The sequence below is a fragment of the Polypterus senegalus genome, chromosome 1 (assembly GCF_016835505.1).
Source record: "Polypterus senegalus isolate Bchr_013 chromosome 1, ASM1683550v1, whole genome shotgun sequence".
NCBI classification, from domain to species: domain Eukaryota; kingdom Metazoa; phylum Chordata; class Cladistia; order Polypteriformes; family Polypteridae; genus Polypterus; species Polypterus senegalus.
This window is the reverse complement of record NC_053154.1, coordinates 301,387,326-301,407,006: the sequence shown is the minus strand read 5'-3', so window position 1 is coordinate 301,407,006 and position 19,681 is coordinate 301,387,326. Positions and strand designations below refer to the sequence as shown.

The 19,681-nt window shown below is 38.4% G+C and overlaps 1 protein-coding gene across 1 annotated transcript in view; it reads left to right on the top strand.

Annotated features, from left to right (window-relative positions):
* LOC120514553 (kazal-type serine protease inhibitor domain-containing protein 1-like) overlaps positions 1 to 19,681 on the top strand; it is a 117,455-nt gene that overhangs the window by 9,679 nt on the left and 88,095 nt on the right. The window contains exon 2 of the mRNA XM_039734989.1: positions 8,892 to 9,518. Within this exon, the coding sequence (XP_039590923.1) occupies positions 9,017 to 9,518 (502 nt within the window). The 5' untranslated portion in view covers positions 8,892 to 9,016. The remainder of the gene's footprint in view (positions 1 to 8,891; positions 9,519 to 19,681) is intronic.

Genomic DNA, 19,681 nt, shown 5'->3' with positions numbered 1-19,681 from the left:
AATAACAGATGCAGAGAAAAGTGAAAGAACCAGCAAATGTACCAACGGTTTACCCACAATGAAAGTATAAAGGGGAAAGAATCATGCAACCAAAAATCAAGAGAATAAACAACTCAAAGACTGTAAACATGCAAGAATTTTAAACTAGAATTTTTGATAATAGAACACGCAGTAATTTCTTTTGGTTATCAACAAAGCTGGACAGCATAATACTCAAAATGGTGACCACTGTACATATGAAGCATTCCATTAAATTGTCCATGCTTGAAAATCTTCACTTTCCTAGGAAAACTAATTTCTTGAAAGAAACTTGTGTATCTTCCAAAAAACATTTCAATTGATTCCAGATTCATGGTATGATCGCAAAGTATTAATTTTGTGGTATCAGCACATATAGTTATACCTCAGTGAGTAAAGAAAAGCTCTTTTGGTAGTTTAGCTAATAGACCAAGTACAGAGGATGTTTCAGGTTTCTGATTTTGGCTTCCTTTACAAGACAACTTCAAGTATGACTTAGTTTCAGGTCCTGTGCTCTTATTATCTCCCAGTCTCTTTGCTCTCACAATGACTCTTGAGTACCTGCCTGTGCTTTTAAAAATCAAAGGCAAAAGAAATTCATCGATCCATCCATTATCCAACCTGTTATATCCTAACTACAGGGTCACAGGGGTCTGATGGAGCCAATCCCAGCCAACACAGGACACAAGGCAGGAAACAAACCCTGGGCAGGGCGCCAGCCCACCGCAGGGCAAAAGAAATGACTGTTAAAATACCAAATCTCCATACTTAACCAAAGGTCTAAGTCAATGTAAATGTTGACTTCCTAAGAAGAATTTTCACTTGATAACTTCAAGAAAATGTTATTTTGTGAATCCAGAAACTTGGATTGTGCTGATAGCAAGCCACCATCTTAAATAGTGACAACCTGATGACATCACATATCAAAACTTCGGCTATCATGGGGTAGCAACAGAATGCCATTACCAAAGATAAAGTGCACAAAATGCCTCCAAGTAAAAACAAAACATAAAGTAGAAACAAAAAAAAACTTGCACATACACACAAAGCAGTATTTTGCATGAATTAAAACCTTAAAACATAACACATAATACTTTAAATATGGCAGTCTTATTAGGATAACAATCACCCGCTTCCTTGTGCTCGGTCTTAAATGAGGGAAAAATAAGAACAAAAGTAAGGGAAAAATGAACAAACAAAAGGAAGACTATTACAAAATAATTAACAAAAAATAAAATGACAGTTAACAAAAAGTAAAGAAAAAGAACTCAGAAAAAAATGTTAATTTAAAATATCAACAACAAATACAAAATGAAATGCAAAAAAAAAATCAAAATCAATGAAATGAAATTAAAGATACCTGAGCATTAAGAAAGAATAATGGAAACGAGTTTGAAGCAATTTTAGCTCAGTGCTGGTCTAACCAAGAAAGAACAAAAGCAACCCTGGCAATCCACCTAATGCATATACGTCATTATCCCTGCTGTAACTCACAGAAATGTAACGATTTTATGGTACAGTTAATCCTCCTATTGGGATTCTTAATACTGTAGGCGTTCAGAGTTCTTAAAAAGTGATGATTTGCCATGAGTAGTTTTAAACTGGGTGATTTTTATACAACGCATGAAACACTTTGATAGAAATCTGTCTATTTTCTAACCTGTTTATCCAGTTTAGGGCCACATAACACATCCACACTCAATTAAGAAACATCAGTTACCTTAATATGCATATTTTTGGGTTGGGCAAAGAAAACTAGGCAATTACATTGCAGGAAACATGCACATTTCACCAGATTCTCTTAACTGAGGATCCTGGGACATGAATTTGGGCCCACACCCCATGCAGACTTCAGAAGGAGAACTTCTTCAGTACAAGTGACTAATCAGGCGTCTGACAACAAGGCGGTCTGTCCCACTTTATTCTGAACTTGCAAAATCTCATCTTTCATGCCAGGAAGGCTTCTCACACCACCTTGTCAAATTTAGGTCAAAGTACAAACACAACCAGGTTCTCTTCACTTGGGTGGTACTCCCTTCATACACGTCATTACTGGATTTCCAGGTCCACCTGCAGCATGGTGCACAGAAAGCAGTCACATGAGAAACTTGGATTCTTCTGTACAGTAAGTGAGCTAAGTGAGTGCTTTGTAAAGTTTGGATAAAACTTTATCTTTGTCTAACTCTGGACAGTTATATTATTCCTTATGTAGATTAAAGAAATACTTCTTTTTTGTAATTTACTCAGTAAAACGTCTGCTATTATGAAGATACAATTAATATTTCTTTGCAATTACTCAGTAAGAGTGAGCAAAAGGGAGAAAGTCTAACTGAGATAAGCAGCAAAAGCCAACAGAAAGCCAATATGGACCACTAGTATCCAACTGCAGCAGATTAAAGAGTCCAGTTCTAGGAATTAATATTCTCTCAAATAGTCCAGGATAACTAAGCCAGTCTTGTGTATTTGTCTGCTGCCATAAATATGAAATTTTTTTTAATTCTTTATTTATTTATTGCCTCCACTGGAAATGTCATATAAACTCCTTACAGATGGCTTTTGTTTGAGACACCTCTTCCGTTCCTCGAAAACACCTGCACAGCTCCTTCCTTTTGCCTGTCATTCCGGTTATTCCTGTAGGGTGACGATGTACAGCCACTACTTTACTATTTCATAGATTTGTTATTGCATTGGTCTCATCAACCTTCCTCCTTTTTTTGCCTGTTTGCACACTAATCAAACAAAATAATTACAAATAATTCAGTATAAATTCCACATTCACTTTCTTCTACTTCAAAATGTTTTTATAGTCACATTATAAAGAAGTAAAACATTAGATTAAATAAATTCTCCACCCAAAAATGATATTTATTTATATATTACTTACCTCATATAGTTTTCAGTGATGGCCAAGAAAAATTTTTAATCTCATGTATCTGGCTTAGCCCTCAAATGGTCCAGGTCATATTTCTGCAACAGGACTCTCAGAGTCATGCTAGGCGATTTTTCATCTGAATCAGTCCCACTCCCATGTGGGGTCCCCCAGGGTTCCATTTTAGGGCCACTACTTTTTTCAATCTACATCCTGCCTTTAGGTGCAATTTTTAGAAAACATGCAATTTCATATCACCTATATGCTGACGACTGCCAAATTTATTTCTCCCTCAAGCCAACTGACTCCACCAAACCTCTCCTCGACTGCCTATCTGACATTAAGGACTGGCTGGCTGTAAACTTCCTTCACCTGAACGATTCAAAAACCGAGGTCATTGTTTTTAGTCCCGACTGCAAACAGGCTCCACCCCTTGGCCTCGTTTCTCTTCCCATTCCAGTAACTTCGTCTGTCTCCAATCTTAGAATGAAAATGGATACGTTCCTGAAAATGGATGCTCAAGTCAACAGCACAGTAAAATCCTGCTTTTTCCAACTAAGGCGAATCGCCAAACTCAAGCCTATTCTGTCTAACCACCTCCTGGAATCAGTAATCCATGCATTCATTACGTCCCGGCTTGACTACTCTAATTCCTGCCTTTTGGGTATCAGTAAAGCCACTCTTTCTAGACTCCAACTGGCTCAAAATTCGGCTGCAAGGCTTCTAACTGGAAGTAGCAGAATCCAACACATTTCACCGATTTTAAAAACCCTACACTGGCTGCCAGTTAGATTCAGAATCGATTTTAAGATTCTCCTCCTAACCTATAAGGCATTAAACAGTCTAGCCCCCGCCTATTTGAGTGTCTTGCTCCATTGTCACAATCCCCCTCGTGTTCTTAGATCCGCAGATCAGCTGCTCCTAACCGTTCCCAAGGCACGTTTTAAAGCTCGTGGTGAAAGGGCTTTCTCCGTCTGTGCACCCAGGCTCTAGAACTCCCTGCCCTTAGTGGTTAGGCAAGCCACTTCAGTCGCCACATTCAAATCTCGCCTAAAAACGCACTTCTTCACATTGGCTTTTAATTCTTAACCTGTTTCATTTTCCACTTGCCTTTTGCTATTTTCTCTATTTTATTTGGTCCCCTGACCTGTTTTTAGTATCTCTGTTTTAATTCTCTCTTAATGTTTGTTTTTAATATTTTGCTTTTAGTCCTGCTTGTTGTAACTGTACAGCGCTTCGGTCAGTTGTAATGCTGTGTTTTTAAGCGCTCAACAAATAGGTATGGTATGGTATGTTTTCGTGGAGAATGGACATAACAAAGATTCTGATAGAACAGGGCAATGACCAATGCTGGGCAATAGCAAATAATAAAAAAAATCCATGAAATAAATCTCATAATACTCATGTTACAAAATGTCAACTCATCCAGTCATATGCTCACAATGTGCAAAATATGTTTACTTTTTGCTAAAATATTGTTAAATAAATACATCTGGAAAATGAAGTAAAATACAAACAGTAAGCCACTTTACACATGATCATGCTTTTGAACTGAAAACCTGCCTCTCCCCTTCATTCATTGGTCAAGAGTCCTGTCATCAATCTCCACAAAAACAAGGGAATAATAACGTTTCATACCCATCAATACAATCTACAGTATTCCTTTAAATAATGGCATTATTTTACCTTTTTTACATTAAAAGTAATTATATCATAAATTTAATTTACTGAATCTTTTTGTATTAATTATGACATGTAGGTAATTGTTTTGCATGCACTAATGTTTCATTTTAATAATAAATCAAGTAGCAATGCTAAATTGGCCTTAGTGTGTGTGTGATAGGTATACATGTCTGTGAGTGAGTTCACCCTGAAATTGACTGGCACCCTGTGTAACAGGATTGCTTCTGCCTTGTGCCCTATGATTGCTGGGATAGGATGCAGCCCCTGTACCATGCTCAGGATTAAGTAGGATTAGAAAATGGTATGGTAATAAGGCAATTTTCTTATTTGTAAAGTTTGGATACTGTAAAAATCATGCATACTGTAATTATATATTGTTAGTGATGCCATCAAAATGGAAGGACAGGGGAGACAGCCCACATGGGGCATTATCACCCACAGACTGCTAGATAGCAGCCCCTCTGGGTTGCAGCAGCACTGTGGTTTCCCACAGGACATCATGGGAACTGGCGTTCTTGGACTTAGTCTTGTCGGGTTCCGTGGGTGCTGCCAGAGGTTGTTGCAAGGACTGGAAAGCCCTACTTTTTCAGGTTCTCACCTCACCCAGAAGTGCTTCGGAGCTACAGCTTCGGAACACCAGAAGTGCTTCTGGGTAATATAATAGCATCTGCCTGCCACTGCGTTAGAAGCCAGAGTCAGGAGGAAAGAGGATGAAGCTTGCATGGTGGAGTGGAGGAGACAGTGACCAAGAGAGAGAAGAGAGAGAGGAGATAAAGTATTGCTGTGTGTTTGCTATTTGTCCGGCTATATTGTTTTTGATGCTGTGGGAAACACTTATTGGAGGAGCACGTATTGGAATACCATTTGGCCTAACCCGCACCTCTTTGGGGATGTGGTAGAAAACCAGAATACCTAAATGAAGAACCACCCAGACATGAGGAGAATATGCAAAGTCCACGTAAACAATGATTAGGTGTGAGACTGGAAATCAGGATGCCATCATTTGTAAAGAAATCATCTTTTATAAAATTATTCTTTATGTGTAATCAGGTAAAGCTCAGTATAGCAGCAAGGTATAGACAAAAGACAAAAACTGTCTAATAAACTGCTTCTAGATACTCTTTCATTACTAACAAACCTTGTGACTGATTATTGAATTTTTCAAAAACCTTTGAAATGTGTACAAATTCAGCATTTTTTTATGAAGAGTATCACAGTTTAAAAGTCTTGATGGTTTAAGTCAATGCTGTAAAATCTGACGTGAAAAGATTAACCATTACTACACATGTCTGCTGGATCTGCAGGGGTGTTCGCTTAAAATAACAAGGTAGTAACAGGATGAGATTAGTTTTCCAGACAAACAGGCAGGCAGCAGAGAGACTAGGGAGGTTTTCCATACACCAGAAGGTGTGTGAGACACGGCGGCTGTTTCTGCATGTTTCTAATGAAGAGTTTCACCTCATTTCTGAAACCATGCGGAAAAAAAGGAAATATGAAAGAAATATGCTAGGAATTAGTAGTGAATAAAACATTGAATGACTGAATAGACTTGAAATCACAAAGATATAAAAAAAAAGTATTGAGGTATTGCTGTATAGGCAGGAAGTGGGAAAACATAAGGAGCCATTGTGTGTTGGACAGGAAACTGTCAAAAATAAAATGTGTAAGTGAAAAATAGAAGAAGGTGCTCCTGTTAATGGAACAGTCATTTCATGTCAACCAGCAAACAGAAAGATAAGAGATATCTGAACAATGAAATTAATAATGCTGATGTGGCTATTGGAGGAATGTGGACACTAGAAAATTATCTCTTTCTCTGTCTGTTGGTTCCTTCTCAGAGACTGAGGTTGGCTAATACCATGGCCTGTCTCCATTGGTCTTGTGCTGTCTGTATCAGTTGTTTTTGTTAGGTCTTCTCTGGTCTCTTATGTTTTCAACTTTGTCTTGCATGTTTTCCTTAGCTCTTTCTTTTTATAATTTATTATTTTATCTTGTACTTTTTGTGTCTTTCTGTCTGTCCAAAATATTCACATTTCTTCTTTTAATTGTTCTTATTCAGTTCATTTCCTCTTCATTAGTGATTCTCTCTGTCCATGATAGCATCTGCAAGCCCACATCTCAAATGCATTTATCTCGGGTAGGAGGTCTGTATGTGTCCATGGCTCACGACAGTCAAGAAGAGTTGACAAAATATAACATTTTAGAATTTGATACTTCAATTTTAAATGTAATTGTCAATTATAGAGAATGTTTTTCATTTTTGTAAATACTCATGTTTGTTCTAGTCTAACTCTTACTTCACCAAATGACACAAAACCAATGAGTAAGGAGCTAATGAAACATTTGCAATGAATCAATGAATAATAATTGTTCACCCACTGCCTTTTTGCATCTTCTATTTGTTAAATGTAGTTATTTCTTGATGCTTTTATCATAAGTGTCACATATAGCTTGACAACTGGCACATAAAGATGTAGTGCCACTCAATCTTCCAATCTGTAAAGCGAGGAGAAGAGAAGGTAGTCTGGCGCATGTGTGTGACTATATATATATATATATATATATATGTAGTGCTGCTGCCTCGCAGTTAGGAGACCTGGGTTCACTTTGCATGTTCTCCCTGTGTCTGCGTGGGTTTCCTCCGGGCACTCCGGTTTCCTCCCACAATCCAAAGACATGCAGGTTAGGTGGATTGGCGATTCTAAATTGGCCCTAGTGTGTGCTTGGTGTGTGGGTGTGTCTGTGTGTGTCCTGCGGTGGGTTGGCACCCTGCCCAGGATTGGTTCCTGCCTTGTGCCCTGTGTTGGCTGGGATTGGCTCGAGCAGACCCCCGTGACCCTGTATTCGGATTCAGCGGGATAGAAAATGGATGGATGGATGTATATATATATATATATATATATATATATATATATATATATTCACAGTTTTGATATTTGCAAGTTGGTCGTAAACAACTAAATCAAGATATTTTGGGAACACTGCAAAAACAGATCACAGATTATGTATAAGCCAAAAATGTATAAGCAATACTAAAAATGATTTGTATCACATAAAACCAAATAATATATACATTTTAGTGTTATTTAACATGTGTAAATTTCATACTATACTATAGTATAGTATACTTGCATAGTATAATATTTAATGCGATTTTTGGTATCTATGCAAGCTACACTCTGCCTTCATCACTCTCTTAGTTATTCAGTAGAGCTAGACATCTCCTTCCAGCCGGTTCATACTTCACTCTCCCTCTCTCTCTTTCGCGACCTTCACCAGAAACGTGCATACAGTTTTAGCAGCCATCCTTCTCAGCTCTTGCTTTTCTCAATCTCATGCTCACTTCTTGATTTTCTTTCTTTTTCTCCGGTCTTACTTGGCCCTCTCTTTTTTATCTGTGCGGCTAACCCAAGTTGAAACTGTGCACTCACCACAGTGCTAAACAGTCATCAAATCATTAAGATGAATGCACATAGGTGCAGGCACTGGTTAACCAATGAGGTAAGTAAAAAATAAAAACTAAAAGCAATTAATAAATTAAACCCCAAAAGACCTTGTTGTAATGTGTCCCACCACAATTAGTAGGGCTCAAATAAATAAATAAATTATGAATGGATGTGAGAAACACTTGGAGCTCGTACAAAGTGTTGGAGTACCAGTGAGGGCATCCCCTTGAATCTTTTGGCAGATAAAGTAGACAGGTGCTCAATGGAGCAATAATAAACATAAATCACCTCAATGGTTTGTGCAATTGAAGTAGCTCTTGCAAGTACGTAAAAATTAGGGAGCTCTATCCTCTCAAAGATGATGTCCCGTCAGTTGTGGCATCCCACTTTTATAGCAGTCCTGCTGCAAGGAGAATGGTCATTTAGCGACAAAGGGCAATCTTCTTGGTGCTAAGGAAGAAAAAAGAGATAAGCATGTTAGCGTTAACACTCTCTCTCACCCTAGTTGGTTATTATAAACTGATGAGTTCTTGAGGTGTCTCTTGAATGCACATGTGTGACAATATAAATATTTATATATATACTGTATATATATTTTTTTAAATCTATTTGAGCTAATTTTGAATATATTGAACAAATCTGAAATTTAAAAAGGATATTAACTTCATATATCAAATATGATTTTTTATTTATTATTTCATTATATTACAGTTGCACCCCACCCTACCTATTTTATCCTCTTGTTTCTGATCCTTGCTATCCCTCATTTCTTTTGAGCTATTACAGTACTAGGTATTTGTCTTAAATTGATTATTTGCTCTTAATTTTGATTAGCAGCAGTTAACTAAATTCGATCAATCTCTGTTCTTTCAAAGGTTATCTGGGAAGAGAATGATAAAGAAACAGTGATAAAAGAAAGCTTCTGCTGAAATGTAACATTAGAAGCCGTCTGTGAAGTGATGGGCGTTTCTCTGAGAGGAGGCTTGAAGAGCTAATTAAAATGAGGCACTCAGCTTGTCAATACACCAGCTTAACAGTGCTGGCTCTGTTGTGTTTGGTGTGGGCGAACAGTCAAAGAGCTTTGGCAGTGCCAAGGGGACCAGATTATCTTCAGCGTGGCTGGCAGAGGCTCCTTGAAGAAGGTGAGAACTGCGCTGACTGCCGAGCAGATGAGTGTCCTTCTCCTAGGGGATGCCTGGCAGGAGTGGTGCTGGATCATTGTGACTGCTGCTGGGAATGTGCCAATCTGGAGGGCCAGATCTGTGACTTGGATAACACCAATCATTTCTATGGCAAATGTGGAGAGAACCTTGAGTGCAGGCTGGACCTAGGAGACCTTCGGGAAGGGGAAGTTCCTGAACCACAGTGTACTTGCACATCTAACAAGGCTGTATGTGGCTCTGATGGAAAGACCTACCCGCAGATATGTAAATTCCAGGAAGCTGCAAATGCTCATCCTACTAATAATCTGAAAGTGCAGCATGAAGGACCCTGTGAAGCAGGTACAACATTAAGACATATCATTTAATATTTATAACTGTCCTTTAATTAATTAATTAATTTTCTCCATATTATATATTGTGACAGGGGACTACTGCCAAAATCTAAATCTTTATTAAACATACATAAATTAATTAAATATAACATAGAAATGAAGGGAACATGAAATAACAGTTAAAACAGAAAGCAAACCCTAGGTTTCCTATAGAGCCTGACTAGACCATATTATGGTCCTAACTATAAGCTGTTTGAGGCTCACCAAGTTCCCTACTGTCAGTGCATCCCACCATTGGCTTCCACAACACAGAAGCAAACGCCATAGAGGTGGAAATCAGACCAAGGCCCCATTATATTTGGCTGTCAGTTCAAGCTAACAATGAGGAGCAAATCAGAATGAACATATTATAACTACAATACATACAGTAACCATGATAATCCAGCTGGTGGCGCTATGAAGGAGGAGAAATGGAGCAGGGGAACTACTGAACTGCACCAGAGCAAAAGCAAAGCAGAGTTAAAATCCTAGCACTTTCTTAGATTGTTTTCTCACAACTGTCACAACGACAAAGTTTATTTTCTGAAAGGATTCAACACTTGGATAACTAGCTGCTGTGCGCCGTAATCTTAAATAGGCGGAACATGGTGGCACGATGCATTACATTACCTCCATTTCACAGCAAATGACATAAAAACCACAAATGTAGCCACAGCTGTGCAACAAGTAACAAGAAGAGAGGCGACCATCCAAAAAAAAAAGAACATAAATTAATGTCACCACAAACACTACAAGATTAAAATAATCAGAAATAAACATGCACACATACCAAAAGTGAATATCACAAATGTAGAGTTAGACAAATTAAACAGATACATGGCCAAAATCTGGAAAGGCAAAGTAGTCTTAAAAATGAATTGTGAAGCCAAAATCTAAAATAACAGGCAAAGGTCAGAATCAATCACGCTTAAAGCACTAAATCCTAAGGAAGAAAGTGTAGCTGACACAAAGGTCAAAAGAACATAATGCAAGAGTACTGAAAGGATGCCACTGCTCCATTTTATTTGGTTTTCACCCCCATCAGCACACGCTGCATAATTAGTTGTCCCCAGTTAAACAACCAAAGGCAAACAACACATCAAACATGATAAGTAACAAAGGCTCTCATCCACAAACTACAACATTTAACAGAGATGAAAATGTAATAAACCACTTCTTTTAGATCACAAAATTAATTAAAAAATCTGCTGCCATGTGAATGCCTAATCATTTGTATGTCGGGTCAAGCTATTTTTCAATACCATTAGTTCTACGAAATGGACCACTGGTTTTGTATTTTACTCTTTACACCTTGTGACAATGTAGAGGGCGTAGCAGCCACTTGACCCGACACAGACAGATGCACGAGGCACGCTAGTAAAACACAAATGTTTTATTTACTTTTTTTCACCTGTGGGCAATGCCTTTCCTGTTTCCCAAAGGCACAGCACAGTCCTAATAAGTACAACAGCTAAACACAGTTAGTTTCCTCCCTTCATTTCTCCTCTTTTGTCTCCTCCACTCCCCGCAGCATGCCTTATCTCATTCCTCCCGACTCTGGCTCGGCCCTGGTACTCTCCCACCTGGTACATTTTTGAGTCTTGTCCCTGTTTCTTCTGGGCTTCTTCCTGCCAACTACACCACTGTCACAATAACAGACCACAGACATCCAAAATGTTTGGGTTAGCCATGTGTATATTATAACTTGACTGCAAATTGATATTTTGGTTGAGTTGTTCACAGGTTGGAGTCCAAAACAGAACTGATTTAAGAGTGCAAATATGGCGGCTTTAAAGGAAGTGGCATAATTGGGACTGGAAGTGGCATCATCAATAGTGCCGGTTCCGGAAGTGATGTCATGAATGGTGAATAGTCTGCAGAAGATTGAGAGAGAAAGTCAGTGCAGCTCGCCACCCCCTGGTCTGGTGTGGTACTACTATTATTCAGGCCCTTTTGCTGCCTCCCAATCGCACATGTGTAACAACAAGTAGAGTATAGGTGGACACATCCAAAAATCCATAAAAGAAAAACAACTCGCAAAGCCAGACAAAAGTCAAAAAGAGCTAGAAATGTACAACATAGAAAGGGAGCAAAAGAGACAGGTTTCTTGAACTAATGCAACAGCAAAGAAGCTGTGGCAACCAGTGATTTAAACAGTCCTCGAGTAACTGCATTCTTAATCATTGCAGCACCTGATGGCTGTCTCACAGTTAGAGGTCTTACCCCATCATTATCAAAAGACATAATTAACAAAGAAAAAGCGATGAGAAGAAATCTATAAAAATAAAATCATAACCTGCTTGATTGTCTTTTTATTTGTTTATTTCAATTTCTGGTTTTTTTTGCATAAATCACACAAAAATGTTTCAAACGATGTTCATCAAAGTTTACACGAGCATTGCTGATCATTCAACTTAAAGTACAAGCTATGTGGTGTATTGGAGAGAGGGGTTGTAATGGGAGAGGGGCAAACCAGACTCCAGTGCTGACTTGGGTACTGCAATTCCCATCAGGCATGCGGATTATGTTTAGGCTGATAAAAGGATATCATCATTAGTACGTACAGTTTTCCGCCAGTCAAAGCCATATCTTATCTAAAACCACAGGTGCCCTATTTTCTTCTCAGCACATTTGGATAACAGTTTTATTGTCTTTCTGGTCTACAGCTATTATCTAAGAGTACATCATTTTGTTTCATTGTGGGTTGTGTTTAACCATATTAAATTTCCAGATGAGAGTTTTTCCATGTTTATTTATACCTGGGCAACACTGAGTACTTCAGCTAGTTAGCAATAAATTAACAATTGATAAAGCTTCAACTAATACCTTAAAAATTAGGAAAAACGAAAAGAACATAAAAGTCATGGATCTGACAAACTTGAGTGATCCTTAAACTTTTCAGGCAATTTATTTTTCCATATGCCATCCCCGTAGTTACCTAAAATGAAAATGAGGACAAAACTCCATCACTTTCATTACTAATTCACACAATTATGTTTTCACAAGCTGGAATTTCTTGCCGGTTTGTTGTCTACATGTAGCTTGCACATTTACCACATATGTGCACAGGTTTTTCTCTGGATACCTCCGTTTCCTTTTCTGTTCCCAAAAATATGTGTGTTTGTTTCATTGATGAAATTGCCACTGTGAATGTCGGTTTCTATATGAGCAGAGATGGTTCTTGCCTTGTGGCCAGGATAGGTTCCAGTCACCCTGAATTAGATAAAATGGGTTTGAAAAAGCTAAGGCGTATGATTTAAAAAACAATCTATACAACAATAGGTTTTTTGAAGTACCTGTGATCATTTGATCAAGATTATTGTAGCGTCCCAGCCAAGTTGAAGCCTTTTTGTTTTTGACAGACCGTTAGGTTCGATTGAAGGAGGGTGGAGTACAGCACAGAAGACTGACAGCGGGGTATTGATTAAGGTGCTAAGGGGGACCTAGAATGGGAGGGGGGGTTGGAGAGGGTGCTTAAAAAGGGGGTGTGTTTGGGGTTATGGGGTCTGCAATCTTTTTTTTGATTGTTGAAGTAAAAACTTTTTGCTGAGACTTTAATACATCTGTCTGCTTTTTTTACTTCTTCCCTTTTTCGAGCCTGACACTGAGGCCGCTACATTATAATACATAAATATGAACTAAAATGTGTATGCCAGATGTGAGTAAAAACTTGCATCATAAACACAGCTCCTTGTGAAGACAAATACTTTATGACTTATTACAAAGTACTTATTTTCCTATTTTGTGCTTTCCGGAACTTATTCGAAGTAAGACATAAGGATGTCAAAGGATCAGGATAATAAGTTGACCGCTCATATTTTTATGATAATATTTTGAATAGTCTGCCAGTTTTCTTAAGAACCCTAGAAGAAGATCTCTTGTTTTAAAAAAGAGTGCAACAATGGCACTCCGTTTGGTTTAAATGTGCCCTGCATTACACTGTCACCCTGCACAAGATGGCTCTCTGCCTTATATCCAGAATTGTTAGAATAATCCTTAGTACAGGAGTTAGTGGCTGGTGGTTTGAAGATGCTTATTTGTTTCAATAAACTTTAAAGTTATGATGTCCAGACCTCATGAGTGTGTACGGGAGCAGTTTGCAAATGAGTGTGATACAACTAGACTGGGGATCAGCACCTTTAAATCTGAGGACATGGCTTACTCCTAGAAAAGGATGGTTTAATTCCTGCATGTACTGTAAATGGGAAGCAGTTGGCCAAAGTGGAGGAATGTAAGCACTCTAAGCTTTATAAGTGAGGGATAAAATTGAAATTGATAAATGGAGCAAAACATCAGTAGCAATTTTGCCATTGTGGTGATGAAGTAAGAGCTAAGCCTTTGGATAAAGCTTTCAGATTCCCATTCATTCTACAATATTGCACATGTACGTCATCTGTGGTTAAAATGCTGGGTTCTGACCAAATGACTGAGATCATGTGTGCAGCTTTTCTAATTGAGGCTCCAATGTAGACCTGCTGTGCTGACTGAGAGAGAAATCTGGAGCAGAATTGCTTACTTCTCTGGATTCTCTTTCAGAGCAGATGTCGACTTTTGTCAAAAAGGATGGTAGTAATCAACTGTATGTTTTAGTTGGACTCTCTTTTCTAGAAAGAAGGTTAGCTTCATTGGTTTGACTGAGATTCCCTGCACTTGCATGGGTTGTGAGGTAGCAAACAACAGCAAAAATGGCATCAACATCTGGCAAGAGACAGAAGCAAATGAGTAAAGCAAAATACTCCATGGAAGACGTTTTGCAAATTACCGTGGAATTGCCCTCTGACTTGTCAGACTCCAATTTTGATACAAGTGATTGTAAACAAATGTGAGGTAGCAGCGTCAACTGATCGGTCCCCAGCTGATTGTGGAGCTGAACAAGTTCATGTAGCAATTGCGCCTACGGCATCACCATGACTGATGTGACAGGTGTACCTTTTAGTACAACAATAATCCAAAGCATACAGCCAAGAAAACACAGCAATCGCTTTTGGACAAGTCTTTGACTGTAACTGAGAGGCCCAGCCAAAGCCCAGACTTAAACCACATAGCACATCTGTGAAAAGACATGTTCCTTCTGTGATGGTCAGGGTTGGCTCCCCGCACTCTGATTGCTTCCAGGAGACTCCTCAACCAGGAACCATTGATAGTCATGAGTCAGGCAAATGACTATCAATGGTTCTGGGCCCAAGAGACTCCTGGAAGCAACCAGGGAGTGGAAGGACAAGCCGGACCATCATAAATGGTGGCAGTGGTGGGATGAGCCTGTGGCAGTGAGGAACGAAGAGCAGAAGAGGGAACAGCAAGCAGGATTGGTGCCTGACTTTTTTAATGAACCCACATACCCAAGTCTGAAGAGACTTTTTAGAATTTTTAACTTGTAATGGACTATTTATTTCTTGCTGATTTTATTTTCTTTTTAAAGTTCTTATTCTTTTAATGTCCAGTTTTTAGAATGGGGGCTTGGGATTTGTTTTATTAAGGGTTTTTTTTTTAGTGTTTTTATTTTAATGCAGTGCTAGGGCCACACCCTGGACTTTGGCCAGTAGTTGCACTGGGATCTTGTGTAACTGGTGGCTTAAGGGGAGAGGTGTGTGATAAGAGGTCCTTGGCAAAGTGTGATTTTTAATAAATAATCAGGTCCCAGAGTATGCAGGCTCAGATTAAGTGCAGGTTTGCGCATACTGGTGCTGCTCAGAAGTTGATTGAGGTGTTTGGCTGATCGTGCATTTATCAGAGGAGTGGTTCAATGGTGATGGAGTCCTCCTCAGGGTCCAAGGGGTGCCAGGTGTGCGAGAAGGAAGAAAGGATGAAAGCCAACTCCAAGTGGTCTGGCAGACGCCAAAGGAGGCAACCAAAACAGGGGTCGGTAAGGAGGTCCACGGCTGCTGGAGTCTCCACAGGCTGAGCAACGTATGAGTGAGCCGGGGAGACAGAAAGGGGGTTACGCTGGGCTTAGTTTGGTAAGAACAGAGTAAGACACAATGACTGTTGTTTTATACGGATTGTACCTGCTGGTAAGTAAGGAAGGATCAAGCATGGGTCAAACACATGCCGAAAGAAATCTCTCAGTCCAAAAGTTTGTTTTAAAAGATTTAGTAAAAATTCAAAGCAAACAGCCCACACATGTATAAATAAAAAAGTTTGTTACACACGTAGAATAAAAGGCAAAAAAAAAATTGGAACAAATGTCTCTTCTCTAAATTTAATTTTTCTTGTCAAACTTCAGTTGTTTCTACACTTAAAGATGCTTTATTTCGCCTTCAGTTCTCTCTAAGCGTACGCCACTGCACCGTCAATAGAGCACGTTAACTGTCATACTATTGGACAGGTTAAGGCACTGTTTACAACCGTGTGCCCTCCATGTCTTATTCTCGGCAAGGCAGGTCACTAAATGAGACTGATCTATAGTCAGAGGGGCAAGAAATAGTTAGAATATACCAATTCAATTCAGCTTGTGAGAGTTATAAGAACCTCCCAAAGACTATAAACTAATATATAGGCAAACATTTAATATAATTTAAATAACTAGGAAATGTCTCTTCCACTGTTTTTAAGGCTGGCATTTTGGAAATGTAACTAATAAGCTATTCACTGCTGTCAAGAATTAGTTGTTTACTTATTTATGAAAGATCATTTTATGTACTACACTCTAGGGCAGTGTTTGTGGATTTTAATAAAATCACTTGGCACCTTTGTGTTAGCCCCTTGCTGACAGGGTGTGTCCTCATTTGCCTGAGAATCTCGGTTCATGACTATTAACATTTCCAGGTTCAAGAGACTCCTGGAAACAACAAGAGAGCATGGAGTCAACTTGGACTGTCAAACCATCCAATCTAGTGAAGCATCTAAAAAAAATAATAATAATACATTTTATTTATATAGCACTTTTCCCAATGCTCAAGGTGCTTATTTGAACAGCAAGGTATATGTAACATTGAATTCAAATATTTTCTCCATAGAACACTAAACAGATAAGTATAGGATATACATGTATTAAATAGAATAAAAGAAAAAAATAAACTAGAGTAAAATTCTAAATTCAATATTAAAAGAAATGCCTGAAACAAATAATATCATTTGTGATATAACGCACTCACAAATTACACTGGGTATGTGGACAGAGAAGTAAACCGAAAGAAGGTGCATAATGTCAGGTTAAGTTAAAAGCCTTCATTAACAAACTGATAAGCTGACCAAACTCATGTGTGCAAAGCTTGTAGTGACTTACCTCAGAGGACTTGAAACTGTACCTGCTGCCAAAGGGGCCTCTAAAAAGCCCACCCATCCATTATAGAACCCGCTATATCCTAACTACAGGGACACGAGGGTCTGCTGGAGCCAATTCCAGCCAACACGGGGCACAAGGCAGAAAAACAAACCCTGGGCAGGGCGCCAGCCCGCCACAGGTCTGAATTCATATATGAATAAAAGATTTCAGTGTTTGATTTTTAATAAATTTGCAAACCTTTCTGAAAAACTGTTTTCTCTTTGTTGTTATTGTTTATTGAGCATATATTGATAGGCAAATTTTGCAAATGGCTGCTCCTGTTAGAGTTGCCACAGCATATCATCTTTTTCCATTTCTTCCTGTCTTCCACATCTTGCTCTCTTACACCCATCACCTTCATGTCCTCTCTCACCACATCCATACACTTTCTCTTAGGCCTTCCTCTTTTCCTCTTGCCTGGCAGCTCCATCCTTAGCATCCTTGAAATATTGCAAATGTATCCATTTCAAACTGAATCTACAACACAGCAAAGTTTGCAGAAAGTGAAGGGGTCTGAATACTCTCTGAATCCACTGCACATTTAGCAAAAGGAGAATGAATATTGTTTGACAAGTAGTGATATCTCTTGTTGTGCCTTTGAGTTTCTATTGACATCATTTGCCTGAACAGCATAACCACACAGACATTTGTGTGCAGAAAGTGAATTTATTGTATTTATGTGTATATGTAATCCTAATTATCATCACTAGATCTAGTAAACTGCCTCCTGAGCACATGAGCATATACATACATATGTAGTACATACACACACACTATACATATATTAAATATCTTTTATTGCAACGTACTGCTGTGTTGCTGTTGTGTAGCAAGACAGGGAACATCAAAGTCAGTTCGGTAGAAGCATCAACAGAATACCTCTGAATAACTAGAAAATAAGTTTTTTCAGATACTGTGAATGTTAAATTGTTTTCTTCAAATGTTTCTGTTTACAGATTCATTGTTGTTATTTTCATCTCATTTTTAATTTCACATGTCCCTGTGGTGTGTTACTTCTTTGAATTCAGTTTCCAAGGCTGACCACAGTAATGACAAAAATTCCTTTCCATTCCATGCATTTGAGTTCATCTGTCTTCCAGCAGCTTTAGAAATGTCACAGCAAATCTGAAATAATAGGATCTTCAGTTGCTTTAACGGAAACTAGTGGACAAAAGTAAAAAAAAAAAATCTGAAAATATCATAATAATCAGCTGACTGTCCTCAGATGTTGCATGTACTTATTATTTTGTTCAACCGTTTGGTGTGCAATCAGCAGGTGGTTTAATGAAACTGCCAGAACCTTTCATTTTAAGTTGATTCATAACATGTCATGGAGATAATGAGTTACAGTAGTAGAATAATTTGATTGAGAAACTATGGAAGGTATTTCAAGTGTTTGAAAATGTATTTACAAAACGAAATTATTTTCACTGCTGGCATAATTAATAAACTGTTTATATACTGTAATTAACTACACTTATAATGGATTCTTAAGGTAAAGTGTTAAGCAATCATGACATTAACATTCCAGTTTACTACTAAAGGGGTACCACAGTAGCTAGTGCTGCCCTAAGACTCCATACTTCCATTTTATGTTTGGTGCCCTCTGTATGGAGTTTTCTGTAAGACTAATTTTGACTGGAATGAGTGTGTACTCCAGCATATCATGGAGTGACTGGCATTCCTCCTCTGCATTTGGACCTATTGGAATAGGTTCCAGCTCTCCATAATTTCATACAGGAAAGAGTGGCCCATAAAGATGGATGCAAAAACCTGTGTTGTACATCCTCACTTTGCTTGTGTAGCTTCTCTCTGCGCTTATTTTGACATCTCTAAATTGGCCTCTTGTGAGTGGGAGTACTTTAAAATTTGGACAACCAGATTCTCCCTGAAAGAATACGTGATAGTCCCTCTGGAGTAGCAAGGGGTTATTAAGGAGCTGGGACCAGGGGTATCATGATTTCGCAATGCTGTATACAAACATATTAACACTGCTCATTCACATGATAGCTGTAAAGATTACAGCCAAATAAATGTAGCCAGCTTGAGAGACACTTCCATAATAAGGTAATTTATTACTTTGGTACGTTAAACAACACCTATGCACTTAATGGGGACATACTGCTATGTCACAATGCTAACTAGAACCACTTTGAGGCTGCTTGTACATACGATAACTCAATTGATTTAATAAGCCCTATACAGCCACTCAGATCTTATTTTGTTTATGCTGCTGAAGGATATGTGAACAGCTCAACACTTACATAAATTGTGTCTGTTTCAAGTCATGGCCCCCTTAGTATAATTAATTTTTTCAGCGTCTTTATGTTTTTTGCCATTGATATGGAAAGAAATTTATCTGCATCCTCCGTGGGAAATAGATAGATAGATAGATAGATAGATAGATAGATAGATAGATAGATAGATAGATAGATAGATAGATAGATAGATAGGTACTTTATTAATCCCAAGGGGAAATTAACATAATACAGCAGCAGCATACTGATACAAAAAAGAAATTAAATTAAAGAGTAAAAAAAATGCATGTAAAAATAGACAATAACTTTGAATAATGTTAGCATTTACCGTGGGGTAGAATTGAGGGGTCGCATAGTATGGGGGAGGAACGATCTCCTCAGTCAGTCAGTGGAGCAGGACAGTGACCGCAGTCTATCACTGAAGCTACTCCTCTGCCTTGAGATGACACTGTTCAGTGGATGCAGTTTATTCTCCATGATTGACAGGAGTCTACTATGCTGGTATTAACAGAAGGATGGTTGGAGGATACAGTACTCTGAGGTGAGACTGGGTTAGGATGGTCAAACCTATTAAAGAAGTTGTTCATTTGGTTTGCTCTCTCCACGTCT